General features: G+C 54.5%; 1 protein-coding gene and 1 non-coding gene across 4 annotated transcripts; both read right to left on the bottom strand.

Moving 5' to 3' along the window:
* On the bottom strand, positions 1-15,806 carry CLK4 (CDC like kinase 4). Of its 3 annotated transcripts, none has more exons than XM_004615297.2 (13): positions 15,679-15,806; positions 12,215-12,375; positions 7,599-7,824; positions 6,431-6,521; positions 5,960-6,026; positions 4,982-5,098; positions 4,694-4,860; positions 4,427-4,521; positions 4,162-4,291; positions 2,500-2,582; positions 1,326-1,405; positions 568-658; positions 1-485 (listed from the first exon to the last, which is right to left on the bottom strand). In XM_004615297.2, exons 2-13 carry the CDS (start codon positions 12,373-12,375, stop codon positions 345-347), a joined length of 1,449 nt encoding a protein of 482 aa, XP_004615354.1. In that variant the 5' UTR covers positions 15,679-15,806; the 3' UTR covers positions 1-344. The 3 variants fall into 3 exon arrangements, with proteins under 3 accessions (XP_004615354.1, XP_054980223.1, XP_054980224.1); XM_055124248.1 differs by lacking the exon at positions 15,679-15,806 and adding an exon at positions 8,779-8,837 and having other exon boundaries at positions 12,215-12,343; XM_055124249.1 differs by lacking the exons at positions 6,431-6,521; positions 12,215-12,375; positions 15,679-15,806 and having other exon boundaries at positions 7,599-7,739.
* Positions 15,807-17,409: 1,603 nt separating this feature from the next.
* Positions 17,410-17,516, bottom strand: LOC129402763 (U6 spliceosomal RNA). Its single transcript, XR_008628808.1, has one exon. It is a non-coding gene; the product is annotated as a U6 spliceosomal RNA (small nuclear RNA).
* Between the last annotated feature and the right edge of the window lie 3,682 nt (positions 17,517-21,198).

The raw sequence follows: 21,198 nt of genomic DNA, 5'->3' as shown, positions 1-21,198 counted from the left end.
TCAAGTTGCCAAGGTTTCCTTTTACTAAAAAAAAGAACAAAAACCAAAATCCCAAAAAACAATCCTTCTCAAGAATCACCTCCAGGTACAAAAGCCACATCTGAGGAGAGGGTGTCGCAACAAAGGCCTTGAAAACACGGCCCCTGAGGAGAAAGGCTTCGCTTCAGGCTTCTTCAGCAAGATCAGACTTGTTTATAGACAAGAAAGTTGAGACTATTGATACAAAACATACAGTATATACACGTGCCTGTACAAAATAATTTACTGTTTACAAAAATAAGAGAATGTCTGGACGCGGCCAACCGACCACCACAGTCTAAGGAGCCCCCAGAGTGGCAGGCGGCTCATCTCTTGTTCAGCAGGTCGAAGAAAGGGTGCCGCAGGGCTTCGTCCAGGGTGATCCTCTGCACCGGGTCGTACTCCAGCATCCTGCGCACCAGGTCGAACAGCTTCTCGTGCTCCTCGTCGTGGCTCAGCATGAACTCCTGTGAGCAGAGGCGCTTTGCTGAGACGCACGTCAGTGGCCGGCGGGCCTCTCGCAGCCCCCCAGCCCCCCAGCCCTGTTACCTTCAGCGGCTTACAGCGCCTGCGGACGTAGCGGCCGGCGGAGCTGTGCTCATCCCAGTCGAGCTGGTTGTGGTGGAAGTACTTGCGCTTCCTACGGAGGAGCAGAAGTCAGGGGGAGCCCACCCAGCCGCCCCCACACGGGCAGATGTCCAAACACCTCTGCCAGCCACCGGGGTGCAGTGGCTCCAGGGTGAGACCCGCGTTCCACGATACTCTCGTCATCTTGCACCCCAAGGTTCCCTCATCCTGCTTCCCTTGTACCCCACTTCCCCCGACTCCAGGAGCTGCTCCTGAAAGGGCCAGATCTCAGATCTCACTGCCCAGGACGCCCATTGCTAAGCTGAGAATCCAGCGGGGCAGCCCGTCCACACGTGCAGCCAGCCAGCAGCAGCCAACCGGGCCCCAGAGAGTCTGACTCAGGACTCCCTCTCCGGGGCCATGCGGCACCCCATACCTCCGCAGGGCAGATGTGCTAAGGCTCCTTGTGAAAATCCCCCTTGCTGACCAGATCCCTGGCAAGCACTATACTGCTGCTCCAAACACTCAGAAAGGCAAAAAGGAAAACAAACAACAACAACAAAAAATGGGAGTCTTAGAAAAAGCAAGACCAACAAATATGTGTTTGACTCTAAGTTTCCACAAGAACCCTAAATTCTTAAAATTGGAGGCTGGGGTGATGGTTCAGTGGCTACAAGTCCACACTGGGGGCCCAACCACCCCCCCACCCCCCCCCATCACCAACCCACTGATAATCATACCTTGTTTTCTGAATCATATGGGCCGGTATGGGCCCTAATATCCGCTCCATCATTGCCAGGTGCTCCTTACTGTCATGAGTCTGGGAAAGGAGAGGGGACAGAGCTGTGGCGCCCCTTCCCAGACACACAGTTCAGGGACATGGGGCGCTGGGACAAAGGTCAAGAGGATGCAGCCACACCTCCTTGACCCTCCTTCAAATGGGGACCAGGCTTAGCGGCTCTACAGTTCAAGCCCAGTATAACTGGCCTGTCTGGGGCCACACCGGGCAGCACCCAGGGCTCACACCTGACAGGGCGTGGGTCAACCACATACAAGGCAAGTGCCATGACCTCGGTCTTGGTTACAAGGTCAGAGACAGCTCAGTGGATTCCTTAGAGTAGATGATGCAAACTGACGAAGAATCAACAGCTCAGGCTAGAACAGTAGTTTGGTGAGTAGGGCGGGGCCTTGTACAGTTAACCTGGATTGACTCCCAGAACCCAATATGGTTTCCTGAGCATGAAGAGTGAAGAGTACAGAGCTAGGAGTTAGTCCTGAGCACCGCCAAGTGTGGCCCCAAAACAAAATACTCAGGTAGCAGCACTGTGTACATCATCTAGTCTGGGCCACATCAGTGTCTGCGGCCAACGACGTGAGGGAGACCAGTCTTCCCTCAGTTTCAAGGCAGGAAGTAGAAAAAGGAAGCATTTACTTCTTGGTGGGGTCATACTTGAGCGGTCTGCTCAGGAGCTGGGAGTTGAACCTGTATCGGTGGCGTGCAAGGCAAGTGGCTCAGCATGAGAGCACTGCCACAGGCCCAGGGAGCAGACAGATGTGAGGGCCCCACAGGGACAAGTGCTGCCATCTGAAAGCCCCTGAAGTGTTTCCGCCTCAAGGGGCCCCACACCCCAAACCGCACTGCAGAGCTTCTCACTCACCTCAAGGATACAAGCCAGATCTCCTGAGCCCCTATAACCAGTCCTCCTCTGACAATTTCCACATGAAAACTACTAGAAGGTTCTACAGGAGAGTAAGAGGCAGGAGCAGGCAGCCAAGTGGACAGGAAGCGCTTTCCTTCTCCTCCTCCTCCTGCCTCTACTAAGGCCAGGAATGGGGCCGGAGAGAGGACCAGGCACAGGACGAATGCAGGGTAGTCCCTGAACCACACGAGTATGACCTGAGTGTGGGGCATACCTGGAAGACCGTGAAGCCAAGGTAGTACTCGATGAGGATGCACCCGATGCTCCATACGTCACATGGCTGTGACCAGCCGAGGGCTGTGCCGAGACAAGAAATAAACACAATGTCACTGGAATCTGAGAGGATGTGCGGAGCTGACAACCATCACTCCGATCTCCTAACACAACTGCTCAGCACGTCTTGAGAGTGACACCCAGAGTCACGTTCCTGAGGTTTTGTGGGGTTTTTCTTGTTTTGGGGCCACACCGTATGGCCCTCTGCAGTGCCAGGGATTTACCCCTCTGACTCTCTCTTGAGCCCAAATTTTAACAAGTGACACTGGAGTTTCTTAAGTCTGGACTCAGGGAGTCACTCCCCTAGGTGCAGCAGAGAGAAAGCTGGAGAGAACAACCATTGTGCACTGAGTGCGTGCCCTGGCATCCTTTCTCGTGCTGATTCTCAAACTTGGCAGAACTCTAAGCTCTCTCGGCCCACACAGTCACACGGGTCACACGGGTGCTTTACTCCTGAGGCCAGGTGACAAGCACCATTAGAAATTAAGGCAAATCTGGGGCCACTGAGACAGTACAGCAGCAAGGGTGCTTGTCTGGCTCAGGGCCAACCTGAGTTCCATCCCTGGCACCCCACAGGACTGGCAGGAGTGATCCAGAGTGCAGAGCAAGGAGTAAACCTTGGCACCACCAGGCATGACTTCTAGGGCGGAGGGGGGGGGGGGAATCCAACTTAAGATGATGTTTTGACTGAGACACACATCAGCACATTGGGTCTCTACCACAAACACCCCAACTCCAACTCCCTTCTCAGGGGCGCCCAGCCTGGAAGCTCCTTCCCCATAGCCAAGGCGCTCTGTCATCCCTCCTCTCCAGACAGATTATCTGACCACCCCATCACCCCAGGCAGGGAAAATGCTCCAAGGCCCGGAGCACAGGCTGTGCATGCAGGAGCCTCGAGGCCAAACCTGGCACAACCGGATCCCTGGGGCACTGTGCAGAGAAATCCTTGCCAGGCAATGCAAGTGACCACTTGCCAAAGCTGACACAATCATAGAAAACAAGATTTTATACATTGAAAAATGGAATGGCAACTCGAGGCTCACTCACTCCTCGGCCACAGCAATCACACTCTAAGCGCTGATCACGTGGAGCATGGGGAGCACAGCACGGGAAGTTCCTAGTCGCCCCCTGAGCCCTCCCCTCTCCCCTCCAAGAATCAACTCTCGAATCCCCTTGGCCCCCACCCAGTTCCCTCCTGTCTCCAACCCAAGGTGAGCAAGGAAGCCTGCGGCCGCACCTACCTTCTCAGGACTCCCTCACATCCCACGGACCAGGCTAGCCCCCCTCACTCTGAGTCTCGCCCCACTCGACTCTCACTGCTGGTTAACCAAGTGGCTTTCACCACTGCCTACTAGCACGAACATGGCTTTCATCTCTCTGGTTTTGGGGACACAACCAATAATTCCCAGGGCTCGCTGCTAGAACTTGGGTGACCCTATGTGGTGCTGGGGATAGACCTGGGTCAGCCATGTGCCAGGCAGGCACCTTCCCTCCCGGGATCTCCCTGCAGCCCCCTAGTTTTCTCGGAGTGTTCATGGATAGTTTTCCTGGAGCCAGAGTGTTTCCCATGCAGTGACCAGTGCACACGCCTGTGGCTACTAACCCAGAATGACCTCAGGCGCTCGGTAGTGCCGAGTAGACACTAAGGTACTGTGATGCTCGTCGTCGTAGGTGGCACTTCCGAAATCCACCACTTTGATGTCAGTGTTCTTGAGCGTGCGCTCGTCGCGTTTCTAGAGACAAGTCACAGGACGCTCAGTGATGCAGGGATAGTTTTCACACAGCCGAGGCCGCTCTCTCCCACTTAGCTCTCACGGCACCCAATGCACCACCCCGGGGCCTCACAGTGCCAGTCCCTGGGAACTCACCATCTTGGAGTTATATTTGACGACATAGTCGGACTTGACAAACAGGATGTTCTCGGGCTTCAGATCCGTGTGTGTGAGTTTGTTGTGGTGGAGGACTAAAGAGAGCAGAGACAGGGAGAGTTTAGCTGGAGCTGAGTTCATGTGTCCGGGGGAAGGGAGGTGGGCAGTGGATGGTCAGGGCGGGGTCACCTGGGGCCCCTGGTTACCTGGAGCATGCCTGCTCAGTGAGTGACACTGTACCACGCCGAGTGAGCATTAGATACTTACAGTTGATGGACTGGCAGATCTGGTAGGCCATCTGTCGGATGTGGTCAATCTGGAAGGGCAGGAAGCTGTTCTCTTTAATGAAATCGTAGGTGCTGAGCCCCAGCAGCTCAAACACGATGCACACGTGGCCATGATGGTCGAACCACTCCAGCATCTGTACACAGCGACTGCAAATAGGCACCAAGGCCGTCACTCCCGGGGCCACCAACACCCCTGCACGGGGCAGGGTGGGGCAGGGTGAGGTGGGGGAACCCACACAAGCCGACTGCAGCTCCTGCCGGTACTTACAAGACACTATTTGGGTCAGTGCTATTTAAGTGCTCCAACACTTGGATTTCGGACCGAGCAGCTTCACGGTACCGACCAACATTTTTTACAATTTTCACGGCTACGTGCATACCGTCCCTGTGGCACAAAATCAAGGTGAGAACCGTCACAAATGCCTCATCAGGGGGGGACCCTGGTTCAAAAGCATCATCACCAACTGAAACTGTTCCCAAAAGTTGTTTTTCTACAACAATCTGTCAATATTCTGTCTCAGTAAAGTACCATCTTCTCGAACACTTTGAACAGTTTTGAGGGAGCGATGACTCTGATAGTGGCTAGGAATTCTGATGTGTTCACACTCTCCATTTACCTATATCCGCCACCCCCACCCCCACCCCCACCGTCCCCCTTTCTGGGGAGTGCTAAAGATCAAGTCTCACACATGTGAGGAACATGCTTGACCACTGAGCTACATCACTCCTGGTGCAGGGTGCCTTAACCTATGGACTCTGTCTGGTCCCAGGAACAGTCTATGAACTTTGATGTACTTTCTTGCTCCTGTAAGGCTAAAACAAAGCCCCCAAATCTCCTCTGGAAGGCTAAGGGTCTAGGTGCTGGGACTTAATGTCAAGGAATCCCAGATGAAACCCTTTATCAGCATTCCTGATCAAAACCCCACCATCAAGGGGCCGGAGAGGGGCCCAAGGCCCTGAGAGGCACCTGATTTGGTAAACCCCGGGTTCCTGTACCACCCATGGTGTCCTGAGTACCACCACGAGATGCCCCCGAGTAACAAACCCAAAACCCAAGAACAAATAAAATCCATAATCATGGTAGGAAAAAGAATCATAATTTCCCAAGTTTTGAACATCCATACCACCCATTAAAAACTTGTAGTTATCATTTAACATGCCTTTTCATTCAAACTATAGATCTTTCCCCACTAAAGAGATTCTGAAAAAGGACCCGCCCCATCCCTACCCCGTCCCCCAAACTCACATGCCGTGGTCAATGCACTCTACAACTTTGCCAAAGGCGCCTTCACCCAGCGTGTCCACGATTTCATCTACAGGGAGGGGAGAGAGCGGAGTGAGCACCAGCGGTGGGTCACTGGTTGGCTCAAACAATCAGTACTTTAAATGTGGAATAGTCTCTCAAATGATCGCTAGTCAAAGCGTAACTAAGATTTTCAGCACTCAAAATTATTTTATGTTCAGCGGCTATGACAATTAGATTGAGCTAGCTTGCTGGCTCTAAGCTCCAATTCCACTGATTTTTCTTAAATCTTGGAACTTGAGCAATATTTAAATTCTACAGAAAAGAAGAAATTCAAAAGAATAACAAACCAACCCACAACAAAACAAAACAAAACAAAGCAATGAAGAGTTCATTAGCCCCCCGCTGACCAACTACGCTTAAAAAGATTATTCTGTCTGCGAAGTTTAAAAAGTGTTGAAAAATAGTCTATACATCTTGCTCTCAGAACGTCTCCACTTTGACACACCAGATGGCCCTCCTCATCATCCTCTATACTCCTGGATCTTTTCCTTCGGTGGCTCTTCTGGAACCGGCAAGTGGGCAGCACCAAGATCGTCCAGCCAATCAATATATCAGAGTGAATTCAGGGCAGAATACGCAATTCATTCAGCGGGGAGATATTCAGGCATTCAGATAAGCACCAGGCCACGGACAGTTGGCAGGAGCAATTTCAAATTCAGTCCCCAGAAATTCACAGGGCACAGTTTATGTTACAGAAGAAAAACATGGCAAGGAACAGATTTTCAGATAAGATACTTCAAGTGGCAATAGAAAAAAACAACACAATTGTTTCTCTAAAATACTGATTTAATTGAAGTCTGAAATTTAAGGAATGCAATTTAAGGAACACTCTAATCAATCCTTTGCTCTAATAAGAGTATGCTGGGAAGGGGAATGACTAGTTTGTCCGAAAAATGGTTTTCAGGGGTCAAAATTTGTTATTTATCAATATTTTAAATGAGACCATTTAAATCAAAGGGGGAGGGGATAAGGCTAGCTCATGTCGATGCTTAAACTACTTCTACTGGGGAAAAACAGTAGTGTTTTAAAGTGTTTTTCTCCCCAAAAAGCACCTGGGGAGAAAAACAATCATCCAACATTTACTGGTAAGCAGGGGACAATGACTAAGGGTCCATTCCCCATCTTCCCCATTAGCACCCATTTTCCGGACTTTTACTTTAACTAGTAGGAGACATGAACGGCCCTGCTATAAGACCACAGAGCCCGGTCAGTCATGCCCCCATCAAGGTGAGTCTGCACCTGTTTCCTATCAGGAATAGGATTTCTTTCTTAAAGTTAATAATAGCAACAATAATAAAAATGTTTAAGACAGGTGGCTCAATTTTTCCATAAGACCAGAACGACAAAAACTACAAAAATTTGCTGTATTATTTTAAGCAGAATCTGGCCTGTGAAAAGGGAATCCCTGTGGGCCAATGGATACCATATGGACCAACTAGGAACATCTAGAACTTTCTTTTAAGGAGTCAAGCCCTTTTGTCCAGCTACAGTCTAAACTTTCCCAAGCCTTATCAGCTCAGTAGTAGCTTTGTCCACATAAACTAAGTGCCACCCGGAGAGAAACCAAAGGCAATCGTACCGAGTAGGACGGGTGTGCCGAGCACTGCTGGGGATGCCTCCTCCTAGGGCTGCTGCGCCGGCTGCGAACTGAGGACTTGCTGCTGTGAAGCCGGTAAGCGCTGGGCACGGCGTCACGAGGGTACAGCCTAGGGACATAGCCTTCACAGAACTCATGCCTGTACTCATCCACATATCTTCGGTCCCGGTAATCGCGCTTGTGCAGGGCGCGGGCTTCAAAATAATGACTGCAAATACACAGGAGGGGCCAGGTCACCCCCGGGGTCCCCAGGGCAGAAGTGCCAACCAAACAGCCCCAACTTCCCCATCTGAACAACTAACTTGAGACTGATCCCTGCCGATGACCTGGGACCTCACCGACCGTGCCCAGGCGCACGTGAACCAACCCACCCACAGGCCCTCCATCTCTGTCAGGAAGCCCCCTGTCAAACCTGTGCCCCCAAGAACGCAGCCTGGGCCTAGCCCATCAACAGTGTCTCCTGAGCCCCTGCACCTTCAGGAGAAGAGTTCGACAGAATGCTGGCCTGTTCCGCGCAGTGCACCCCCAGACCCCCGTGGCCCGGGAATCTGAGGCAGGGAAAGGAGAACCCCTTTCTCTTTGCACGACTGAGCTGGAGCTATCCCCGGCCCAGAGAGAACTGGTGAGTAAGAGGCTTTCTCCAGCTAGAAGGCCCCCGGAATCCCTTCCAGCCCCTTCCTGTCTGAGTGCTAAGAATTCTAGAAACAACGGGCAGGTCAGGACGGTACATTCAAACACCCACATCAAGGTCTAAATTTTGTTGTTTGGAGAATCGGGGTGGGTAAGTGGGCCACACCCAGCAGTGCTCAGAAGCACTGGGCACTTCCCCAGTTAGTTGGAGGAATCTTGCCCACTGCCTCTCCCCCAGTGCTGGGGCTAGACAGGTCAGCTGCTGGCAAGGCAGCAATCTTCACCCCAGCCCCAATACCAAGCATTCGGGTAAGTCCTGCTCCTGAGTCTGGCCACAGCCTGCCTAGAGTCCCCAAAGGCAGGCAGACTCCCTCCATTCCTGCACGGAAGGTGGCGGAACACCAGCCTCTCTCGACAGACACAAGACCCAGGGCCGAGAGCACGGCACCTGGTCAGGCAGCCTGGGGCCGCAGCCCTAGCCTGTGCCAAGGACATGGATTCAAGGGGCCCGGCTCCCCCGCCCCCTTTCTACCTGGGAGGCATGTCCTCTTCGACAGAGCGCGAAGCTTCGAGAGGGACGCACGGGGAGCACTGAGGGAGAGAGGGGACACCTGCCCAGTCAGACCATGGCTCCCAGTATCCTGCAAGCAATGGCCTGACAGACGGCCACCAGTTGGCCATGGCCAGCCCCTCACCCCCACCCCCAGGACAGATGGTCCTCAAAGCCTAGGGCTGGCTGAGGCCAACCCAGCAGACACACTGGGCCCGGGCAGATACAGGACAGAGCGCCAGGCTGCAGCTCTCACAGTGCACAGCCCACCCACACCCAGGGAGCACAAGGTAGGTGGAGGGCAGTGGGTCTAAGTCAGCGGACCTGGCCCCTGCCCTACTCCCTGGAAGTCTCTGGAACCCTCCTACCGAGCAGCCTTGCCGGCCAAGCCGACACCACTCTATGGCACAAATACTAACTGGGGAAGTGGGTCAGGGGTGCAGTCAGAGTTCCAGATACCCACAAGCAATCAACATGGGGTGACTCCATGAGGACACACTAAGAAGATGAGAGCCCTTCCTCAGTCTGCATCAGCCCAGCAGAGACGGGGACCAAGGCTGGAGAGCTAGAGGTCATGGACACAATGGGCAGGACAGATGGGCAGATTGAATGTCTGGAAATATTCGCTGCTGGGGCAGTGAATATTTCACTGGAGTCCTTTCAAAAGAGCCAAGACTAATGAGGGCATGGTCTTGCATTTCTATTTCCACACGAGCCCTGTGGAAGATAAAGAAACACATGAGGCAAGATTCCTCCAATAAATCTCGAGCAACCTGAGATTAGTCAGTGACCAAAAACCCAGCGGCAGCCATGCCGAGGCTTGCTCACACAACAGGAACCCCCACCCACTGGGCCCCCAAGTTTCCAATGGTGGTGGTGTGGGGCAGTGGGGAGGGGAAGTGGTGGAGACTGAGAGAGGGAGGGTGTTGGTCTATACAAGGGAATCAGGAGGGAGGCAAGACAAAAGTCAAGTTCCAGGGCAGAGAGAGGTGAGGGCCTACCTGGCACCTTTCATTTACAGGCACACCTGTGGGTGGAAAAATCATGACGGAGCCCCCAGGAATGGGACGACGACCATTCCAGCCCATGGTTCAGGGCACACAGGGAGCACAGTCCAATAAGCCACGAGCAGATCACCCAGAGGCTTGTGAGAGATCAAGGGGCCCATCACAGGTTGCTTACAGGAGGCCAAGGTTCCATCCCTGGTACTGCCCGTCACTCCCACCCCAAGCACTTCTAGATGTGGCCTCTCGCCCCGCTCAAACAAAACTAGTCTGCTAGACTAAGGCACTTCAGCTTCTCAAAGGATGGGTCGATACCAAAACCTGGGATTCTAAAGAAAGAGAGACTGCGCCCCAGAATCTCAGCCAGGTAATGGGGACAGGTGGTGTGGCTGGGCTGGAGGGCACATGGCTCACCATGTCTGAAGCCCGGGGTTCCACATTTCACAAAAATGTCTGCATTTTACATACCTCCAAGGGTCCACTAGTAACACAAGGTCTAAGACTCAGTGATGGTTGACAATTAGGTATTATGGTCCCAAGGGTAAGGGCAAGTCTTCTGGTTTTAGAGATATACCTGGCCATGCTCAAGGAACCCTAGGGGGTGCTGGGGATCAAACCTAGGACAGCTGCGTGAAAGCAAGCTCTTTGTATCCCCCCCACTGTGTCAGCTCTTTAGCACCAAGTGGCAGCTAGACTTATCAGGCTGCCTGATACATTCTAATATACTTTGCAGGATCAATTAGGTCTGTAGCAAGAGGTACAACTTTGGAGTATTAGAAAATGATAAAAAAAGGAAAAGTCACGCACACAAACATCAAAGCTTCTATAAATCAGTAAAAACAACAGAACAAAAATAATAAACGATATTAGAAACATGGGCCAGGGAAATAAGACAGACGGGGTGCTTGCCTTGCAGCACACGGCCACGCCAGCTCAGTGCTGAGCAGGGCTCCAGACCAACACAAGAACACAAACGCCAGGGCAGGGGGAAGGGAGGCTCAGTCCGTGTGCCCCAGGTCCACCCCAGCACCAGGCAAAGCATCACAAATAGCCACTTCCTGGGTCCCAAGGCTGGCAGGGGATGCCCCTACTGAAAACAAAACAAAAATAATAAACAAGCCCTGCACGTGTGAGGCCCTGGGCTCCATTTTCAACACCGCCCCCCAAATAAATGCTACAAAAATTAAAAAGGGAAGGAGGAAGAAGGCAATAGAGTACAAAAAGCACGACCACAAACAAAAACTTACTCCAAAAGCCATGTGCAGACAGAACCCCAACCCTGGCCATTCCGGACACCAAGTGACGGGAAGGAAAGCGCGGAGTTCACTGCAGGTGGGGGATACACCAGCACACGCATGGGGCTATGGGCCAGAATCCAGTGGGGCTGATCCAGGAAACGGCCTTTCTCAGAATCCACTTTCTGGCACAAGGTGTGGGCACAGGTCAGCTGCACTGGCACAGACATGGCAGATGAAGCCTTGATACTGAAGCCTCAGGCACGGCCACCCACCTGGTAGGTTGCTGGCCCAACTGAGGATTGCAGCAATCGGAGGAAAGGCCCTGGACACCCATCCCTCAGCCACCTCCTTTCTTTGCCCAAATGCAGGGAAAGCCTGGGGAGCCGAGCACACTCCAGGGGTGCAAGGCTGCTCACAGCAGTCATGGGCTGCATGGTCTGGGACCCCAGGGAGCTAAGGCTGTGAAGGGGCGAACCACGGGCACCTACAAACTCACTGCCTGGTGTGGAGAAGGGGAAATGGACCTGCTGACATGCAGAGAAGCACATCTATACCCAGCAGGGAGAGACCCAAAGGGACAAAACCAGTGAGGCAGTCATGTGAAAGGAAACAACAAGGAGCCACCCCACGAACCTTTCCCAGTCACTCTGTGCCCAGCCACTACACAGCTCCCTCGGGGCTAGTGAGGCCACAAGGGACCAGCCTGACAGTCTGGCCAAGGCTGGGCTGCGACTCCCCCATCCAGGCTGTCTCCAAATGCAATCGGCATGTGTAGAACCAGAGGCTCCTGTGGGGCTCCACTCTGAGCTCACTCCCTTCCGAGAGAGCTCTGGGGAAATTCTCCCCCGGAAGAACCCTGACCCCCCCAGTTCCTGTTCATCTGTGGGGCACGAAAGGAGCCAGCACCCCAGTAGTCTCCACCCAATAGCAGACTGCAGCTGAGACCCGAACCCCTTCTCCACCTCTGCCCTCTACCCCAGGGTGCCAGGCAACAAGACCTGTGTGGTACTGTGACCCCACAGGTGCCAGCCCACCAGTGAGCAGTGGCCGAGAGAGCCGTGTGTGTGCACCCGCACACACCACACACACAGCACCCCGGGACAGAAGCATTTACCAATGCACACCCGCACGCTCGCACACACGCACACCCCCTCCACCGAGGCCAGAGGCATTTACCAATCCGAGTCCCGGAAGTGGCGTGGGCCGCGGCAGCGCCTGCTCTCCTGCGTGCTGCTGTGGGACCGCCGCCGCCGCTTGTGGCTGCAGCTGCCGCTCCCATGGCCCCAGCTCTCCCGGCCCTCCCACTCCGGGCAGTGGGGCCGTTTGGAATGCCGCATCTGAGGAGAGAAGGGAGGTGAGCAGGAGTGCCTTGGAATCCCTGCGGGGTCTCCATCGGTCTGGCTGTCCCGCTGTGTCCCCAGCGCTGGGGACTGTGAGGAGCTTCCAGGAAGAAAATCAGCCACAACTTTTTTTTTTTTTTTTTTTTTGCTTTTTGGGTCACACCTGGCGATGCACAGGGGTTACTCCTGGCTCTGCACTCAGGAATCACCCCTGGCTGTGCTCAGGGGCCCATATGGGATGCTGGGAATCGAACCCGGGTTGGCTGCGTGCAAGGCAAACGCCCTCCCTGCTGTGCTATTGCTCCAGTCCCGACAGCCACAACTTAACCACTCGGCCAAGTCTGAGTTGGAACCAGACCTTCTCTCCAGGGCAATAGTCATCTTTGAATGACTGACCTTTACGAAATCACTTGCCTTGCACACAGCCCAACCAGGGCTCAATCCCTGGTACCCTATTCGGCCTCAAGTCCACCGGGAGTGATCTGAGTGCAGAACCACTCAGTAAGCCCTAAGCACCACTCGGTGTTATCCCCGCCCCCCAAAAAGGTGATTTTAAGGTGCACCAGGCACTAGCTTTGCATGTGGCCAACTCCCACTGGATCCCCACCTCGTAAAATGCCCCCCACCCCCAGCCTTACTAGGAGCAGAGCCAGAAATAGCCCCGAGGTCCACCAGGTGTGGTTCAGCCTCCCCCCCCCCCCATTAAGTTATATAAAATAATGCCAGAGAACTATCAGGTTTCATGTAACTTTGGTCAAACATCAACCAGTACAAATAACCGGCAGATGAGCGCTGTTGAGCAGGAAACCACGGAAATGACCGGCTTACCCGTCAAGAGCCACTCAGAGGCTTTCCCCGTAAGACGGCGTAAAGACCCTTTCTTTCTCTGAAGCTCCTAGAAGGGGCCCAGAGCGACAGCACAATGGAGACGGCGCTTGCCTTGCACAGTGACCCAGGTTTGATCCTGGCATCTCATATTGGCCCTTGAGCCCACCAGGGGTGATCCCCGAACACCTGGTGTGTTCCTCCTACACTGCCCCTCAATATAAGTCCAGAGAGGTTTCAGGCCCAGGATGACTGTGTAAGGTGAATAAAGGCACAGATAACAAACGGAGCCGTTCGAGGCAACAGAAAGACGCGGTGAACTCCTTTCCCACCCGACAGAAACATCTGGTCAGCCTGCAGTTAGGGTATTTCAAAGTTGCCCCACCATGAAAACTCACAAAAAACCAGACCTGCTCTCCAGAAACGTGCCCAATGCGTCAGTACCCCCGCCCCCCACTCTAACACCCAGCAGCCCTTCCTGTCTGCGCCAACTACCTGGTGGCTGCGCCTACTCTGAGCCACGTTCTCAGCAGATGTGACAAGGCTCAGAGGGCTCACCAGAAAGTGTCTCCACGGGGCACCCAAAAAACCCAACCAGCCATGCCTCCCTCCACTAACAAGCTTCTTGTTTTGGGGCCCCCGGGGCTCTGGGGTCACTGGGGGTGATGCTCAGGGGACCCTGTAGGGTGCTCTCAACATAAGAATCACTGTCCATGTGACTTTGGTCTTTTATTTTTATTTTCCACTTTTTGGGTCACACCCAGCGATGCTCAGGGGTCACTCCTGGCTCTGCACTTAGGAATCACTCCTGGCCGCTGCTCGGGGGGCCGTATGGGATGCCGGGGACCAAACCCAGGTCGGCCGCGTGCAAGGCAGATGCCCTCCCTGCCGTGCTATCACTCCGGCCCCTCAAATGACTTTGTGACAGACTCCTGCTGCCCCCCCCCCCCATGTAACCAAATAACTAAATGTTTAAAAACAAAGTGTGGCCACCCAGAGCCCAATCCTCAAACAGCCTCGCCCATATTTCTGACAAGCAGAGAAGTCTGCTGGGAAGTAGAGAAAGCAAAGGACCCCCACAGTCGGGACTCAGCTGGCAACGGGAAGGAGAGGGAGAAAAGCTGGCCAGACGGGGTGGGGGAGGGCTTTGCTTGCACAGAGCTGACCCTCCTTTTGCTGGATGTGCCCACCTTCCACCACCCAACAAATTTCTCAGAAAACAGGCACTGGTCAGACCAGCACCTCCGTGCTCAGTACTAAGTGAGCACCATGGGGCGATGTAGCAGCAGCACCAACCTAGCAGCACCCACCTAGCCACACACCAGGGCGGTGGGGCAGGGGTCCAGGCAACAGGACAGTGGAGATGGCCCCGGGCTGACCCTGCTTCAATACCCCAATCCCACACGGCCCCCGGGGCGCCATCAGGGGGCGAGCAGAGCCGGGAGGAGTAGCCTCGATGCCCAGCGGGTGTGGCCCAAACCCTAACCGATAAGATAATAATCAGAGGCGGCAGCCTCCGGCAAAGCCAGCACTGGCCCCTGTGCATTGACATCTCACAGCTGACACCTCGGTTCCTCTCACTCATTCCCCGGCCCCTAACCGGATGTGTGGGGGGGATTCTCGGGCGGCCCGTCAGCGGCGACACCCAAATATGAGGGACGAGGCGGGGCGTCAGACGGGGGAGGGGCGTTTGCTTCGCACCAGCGAGCCGGTCCCAGCTTCAGGTCCCGCTCCGGGAGCGCCGCCAGGGCGAGAGCCGCGCCGCGGGGCTGCCAGTCCCGGGAGGAACCGCGGGCTAACACGGGTTCGAGCCCCGGCACCTCACAGGATCCCCCCATCCAGTCACCGCCGGGTGTGCCCCCCCAAAGGCAGGGAAGGGCTGGAGCGGGCGAGGATCCCCTCAGAAGCCCCCCCACGCACCGGGCAGTCCGAGCGCGGCCTCGACCCCCCGGAGCAGTAGAGACGTGGCTCCCTCCGCGCCACAGCGTCCCCGCACGCCTCAGGGCCAGGACGCCTCAGGATCAGGGGGTCCCCGCACGCCTCAGGGCCAGGACGCCTCAGGCCCAGGGGGGTCCCCGCACGCCTCAGGCCCAGGGGGTCCCGCACGCCTCAGGCCCAACGCCTCAGGATCAGGGGGTCCCCGCACGCCTCAGGATCAGGGGGTCCCGCAGGCCTCAGGGCCAGGGGGTCCCACACGCCTCAGGCTCAGGGGGTCCCCGCACGCCTCAGGGCCCGGGGATCCCGCACGCCTCAGGCCCAGGGCTGACACCGACGACCCGCGGCGCCCCGGGCTCCCAAAGCTGCAGACCCGGTGCCCTCGGGCGAGGGGCTCCCGGCGCCCACGCTCCCACCCCTCAGGACGCCCGGCCGAGCCCCGGGTTCGAGGCCCCCCCGGAGCTCGGCTTGTCACCAGACGGCTTCGCCCCCGCGACGCCCGGGAGACTCCCAGGCCCCCAATCTGCGCCCACACCTTACCTCGGCGGAGGCAAATGGCCTCTTCGCCGAAAAATGTCGCCGGGCCGCCGTGCAGGCGCTCCGACCGCTGCGACAAACACCGCACAAAATGGCGACGGCCCCTTCCCTCCCAGCCCGGGCGGCCTCTGGCGCCGCCCACCGCGCTCGCGCCAACGCGCCTGCGCAACAAACCCCGCGGGCTCCGCCCCCCACGTCAGGGGCGGGGCTTTGTGAGGCAGCGGGGCGGGGCTTCGCTGGCCCGCGCAGGTGGGGCCCCACCTCCCCACTGCGGCTGCGCAATTCTGCCGGTCCGCTTCCGTTTCCCTCCTCTCGCCCCGGCCCTAAATTCTAGGGGTGTCGCCGAGGCGTCCAGATCGGGTTAAGAGCCCGGGTGCTCTCTTAGGAAGAGATGCCGTGTCCTTCCCCGAAACTCTGACTTGCGTTGAGTCCTCCAGGGGGGCTTTGGGGCTGCAGTCCCCGCTCCCCGTGACCCCGTGCGTTGCCACAAACCGAACCGGTTCTGTGCTCTCTCTCCCAGAACCCAATCAACTTTCTTCTTTTTTTAATTTTTATTGTTTTTTGGGAGTCACAGCTTCTGGTGCTTTTATTTAAGCCATGTGGAAGAAACGTGCGCTAGAGAGCACACGTTAAGGAGCTGGCAGAGAGCTGGAAGTGTGTGTGTGTGTGTGTGTTTTTTCTTTTTGGGTCACACCTGGCGATGCACAGGGGTTACTCCTGGCTCTGCGCTCAGGGATCGCCCCTGGCGGTGCTCAGGGGCCCATATGGGATGCTGGGAATCTAACCTGGGTCTGCCGCGTGCAAGGCAAACGCCCTCCCTGCTGTGCTATTGCTCTGGCCCCAAGAGCTGGAAGTGTGTTTTGCAGCTTGTGAGACTCCTTGATCAGAAGGGGAAGGCCGAGTCCCCAGTGCTGGGAAAGACCAGGCCAGAGTCGCGCAGAAGCACGGACAGGGATGTGAGCTCCGGGGAAGATGTGCCGCACGGCACACAGGAAAGCTGGTCTGTGTGCTCATGGGAGCTCCGCTGCTCGGGACAGCTGGAGGGAACTGTCACGGAGTGACCCAGCAGACACGAAGACCTGGGCCACCCGCTCTGGGTACACGGAATTGGTAGAGGGGTGGCGAGGTGAGGTGCGTGGGGCAGAGTTCAGTCGGCTGGACCCGGGCAGAGAGATGGAACTGAGCTTCGCACATGCTGTCTTTTTTTTTTTTTAATAGTTTATTTTTAATTAGTGAGTCAACGTGAGGGTACAGTTACAGATTTATACATTTTTGTGCTCATGTTTCTCCCTTACAAAGTTTGATAACCCATCCCTTCACCAGTGCCCATTCTCCACCACCAGTAAACCCAACATCCCACCCCCCCTTCCCAGTCCCGTCTCCCCCCACCCCACACTGCCACTATGGCAGGGTATTCCCTTTTCCCTTTTGTTCTCTCTCTCTGGTTAGGTGTTGTGGTTTGCAATAAAGGTGTTGAGTGGCCATTGCGTTCAGTCTCTAGTCTATATTTGGCCCGCATCATCTTTCCCCCACATGACCAACAACCACATTTTACTTGCTGTTCCCTTCTCTGAGTTGCCCAGAATGAGAGAACAGCCTCCAAGCCATGGTGACAACCTCCTGGTACTTATTTCTACTATTCTTGGGTGTTCGTCTTATAGTCTATTATTCTATATTCCACAGATGAGTGCAATCTTTCTATGTCTGTCTCTCTCTTTCTGACTCATTTCACTTAAAAATATGGAACGCTTCACGAATTTGCGTGTCATCCTTGCGCAGGGGCCATGCTAATCTTCTCTGTATCGTTCCAATTTTAGTATATGTGCTGCCGAAGCGAGCACTTCGCACATGCTGTCTTTATTGTAACAGCCGTAAATCACTATCACGGTCATCCCGTTGTTGGTCAACTTACTCGAGCGGGCACCAGTAGCGTCTCTATTACACTCGGCCCTGAGATCTTAGCAGCCTCTCCTTACTCGTCTTTCCCAATGATTGGAGGCGCTTTCAGGGCCAGGGGAATGAGACCTATCGTTACTGTTTTTGGCATATCGAACACGCCACGGGGAGCTTGCCAGGCTCTGCCCGAGCCATAAATATGTTTTGTTTTTTGTTTTTGGGCCACACCTGGCAATGCTCAGGGGTTACTCCTAGTTCTGCATGCAGAATTACTCCTGGTGGTGTTCAGAAGACCCAGGTGGGATGCCGGGGATTGAACCCCGGCCAGCTGTATGCAAGGCAAACAAATGCCCTACCCGCTGTACTGCCACTGCGGACCCAGTCAGAAATATCTAGATTGAACACTTGAAATGATTTTTTCTAGTTTGGGCCCATACCTGCCAGTGCTCAGAGCTGACTCTTGGCTTTGTGCTCAGGAATCGCTCCTGGTGGGATGTGGGGGGACCCTATGCAGTGCCAGGCAAGTGCCTTACCCACTGTACTTACTCTAGAGCTACATTTTCAACCTTCCGTTTTCTCAGTTCTTGTGGGGCCAACCCAGTGGTGGTTGGAGGTGGGTTCACCGGTCCTAAGGGAACTTGTTCAGTGCTGATACCATGTAGAGAACATGTGTCACATGTGGAAGGCCATGGGTTCAATCTCTCGTGTTGCGAAAAAACAACTACAAAAACACTGCACCGGGTATACTCTAGCAGGTTGGGCTCTTGCCATGCACACGATTGACACAGGTTTGAGTCCTAGCACCTTTAGGGGTTCGCTGAGCCCTGCCAGGCATGATCCCCAAGCACAGAGCCGGAAATTAGCCCTGAACCCCACCAGATTGGCCCAATCTGCCCAAGACCCTCCCCTAAATTGGTTCATAATCTTTAAAAGAAAGGGTTTTTTTGGGGGGGCTGGAGCGATAGCACAGTGGGTAGGGCGTTTGCCTTGCACATGGCCAACCCGGGTTCGATTCCCAGCACCCCATATGGTCCCCTGAGCACCGCCAGGAGTTATTCCTGAGTGCAGAGCCAGGAGTAACCTCTGAGCATCGCTGGGTGTGACCAAAAAAGCAAAAAAAAAAAAAAGGGTTTTATTTTGGCTTTTTTTTTTGGGGGGGCACACCCAGCCATGCTCAGGGGTTACTCCTGGCAGTGCTCAGGGGACCATATGGGATAATGGGGATTGAATCCGGGTTGGCCGCGTGCAAGGCAATCGCCCTCCCTACTGTGCTATCTCTCCAGCCCTTAAAAGAAAGTTTTGCATAATGGTCACATCTCACTTCTTTGTTCCCTCCTTTAAAAAATCCAGTCTTACTTGTTAAGGAAACTTTGGTACATCTACACAGTGGAATACTATGCAGCTGTTAGAAGAAGATGAAGCCATGAAACTTGCATATAAGTGGATCATGATGGAAAGTATTATGTCAAGTGAAGTGAGTCAGAAAGAGAGGGACAGGCATGGAAAGATTGCACTCATCTGTGGAATATAAAGTAACAGAGTGGGAGACTAACACCCAAGAACAGTAGAGATAAGTACCAGGAGGATTCCTCCACAGCTTAGAAGCCGGCCTCAGATAGAGAAGGGACCACCAAGTAAAAGGTGCTAGGAGGGCCCGCTAGGGATGGGAGATGCATCCTGAAAGCAGACTATAGACTGAACATGATGGCCACTCAATACCTCTACTGCAAACCACAATACCCAAAAGGAGAGAGAGAGTGGAAGGGAATGCCCTGCCACAGAGGCGGGATGGGGGATGGGGGATGGTGGGAGGGATGCTGGGACCACTGGTGGTGGAAAATGGGCACTGGTGGAGGGATGGGCACACCACCATTGTATGACTGAAACGCAAGCATGAGAGTTTCTAAGTCTGTAACTGTACCTCACTGTGAGTCACTAATAAAAAATTAAAAAGAAAAAAAAATCCAGTCTTTGAAGCTGAGAGGGTTTTGCCGTCGGGGCGGATGGATGATGGAAGGCTGAGGGCAGGTAGAGATACCGTGCGCTCCTGTTCCCGCTGCTGACTGGAACCCTTCTGGGACCGCAGGGCTCCAGCTGGATCAACGTAACACTTGGCTCACTCACTGACCAGGTCAGCTGTGTGGGTTAACAGACCTCCCAATCTCTGGGAATAGTTCTGCAGAGCCAGGGTGAGGAGGGCGTTTCGGAAAAAGGGAAACAAAGTCCCAGTAGGGGCGAGGGAGCCTTTGGTAGAAGGCTAGCCCCATCATGCTGGGTTTCCAGAAAACCCTGCGCAGTCTGGACAGGTCCGCTGGGGTGGGGTATTGGAAAGTGGAATTCCTGCTTTCTTCAACTGTCTGCTAGGGGCCGAAGGGATAGTACAGTGGGTAGGGCCTTTGCCTTGCACGCAGCCAACCCGGGTTCGATCGCCGACATCCCACATCCCAGCACCTCGAGGAATAATTCCCGAGTGCAGAGCCAGGAGCCAGTGCTGAGCGGTGCTTGGGTGTGGCCTGAAAACAAAACAAAAACAACCAGCTCAGTTGAAACCCACAGGGTGCGCGAGCACCATCTGGTGGCCACGAGACCACATTACCCCAAGCGAGGCACAAAACGGAGCAACCAGTGGATACTGAACTAGGAAAGAGCCCCCCAGGAACCGCAGCAAAAAACCCCAGATGGTCCCAAGGTGGCCTCGTGCGTGGGACTAGAGGTTTGGTGCAGGCTCAAAGCCGGCCGAGGTCCAGGCGCCGGAGAGCTCGGACAGGAGTGTTGCAATATGTGCTGTTTGCCTGTCCTGGTAACCACACGGCATTGCTTATGCACGGAGCTACGAGTGTGGTTCCAGAACCCGTCAGTAAATCTTGGCAGCGTTGGCAGCTCCTGGAGAGGATCTTACCCCTGCGACATCTTTAATAGCAAATTTCTTCTATTGACTCATTTTGTATAAAGTGTTTTTGTTCTTTTGTGGAGGAAGAGGTCGGATGATACCCACAGTGCCCAGAGCTTCCTCCTGGCTCTCTGCCCAGGGATCACTTCTGGCAGTGCCCTGGGCACTCTTGGAGGAATTTGGGGGTTGGTTTCAGTGTCCCAATTCCCATTACATTCTCTTAGTTCTCATCACAGTTTCATAATTCTCATTACATAGTTCTTTATTTGCAATTTCTTTTCTTTTCTTTTTTTTTTTTTGCTTTTGGGGTCACACCAGATGATGCACAGGGATAACTCCTGGCTCTGCACTCAGGAATTACCCCTGGAGGTGCTCAGGGGACCATATGGGATGCTGGGAATCGAACCCGGGTCGGCCAGGTGCAAGGCAAACGCCCTACCCGCTGTGCTATCACTCCAGCCCCAATTTGCAATTTCTTTTTTTTTTTCTTTTTTGGGTCACACCTGGCGATGCACAGGGGTTACTCCTGGCTCTGCACTCAGGAATTACCTCTGGCCGTGCTCAGGGGACCATATGGGATGCTGGGATTTGAACCCGGGTCGGCCGCGTACAAGGCAAACGCCCTACCCGCTGTGCTATCTCTCCAGCCCCTGCAATTTCTTATTTGTCATTACAAGGGGTTAGTCCTGGCTGCACAATCAGGAATCACTCTTGGCGGTGCTACAGGAACCACCCGG

The sequence above is a fragment of the Sorex araneus genome, chromosome 2 (assembly GCF_027595985.1).
Source record: "Sorex araneus isolate mSorAra2 chromosome 2, mSorAra2.pri, whole genome shotgun sequence".
NCBI classification, from domain to species: domain Eukaryota; kingdom Metazoa; phylum Chordata; class Mammalia; order Eulipotyphla; family Soricidae; genus Sorex; species Sorex araneus.
Note: the sequence above shows the minus strand (reverse complement) of the source record. Positions and strands in the feature narration are given on the sequence as shown.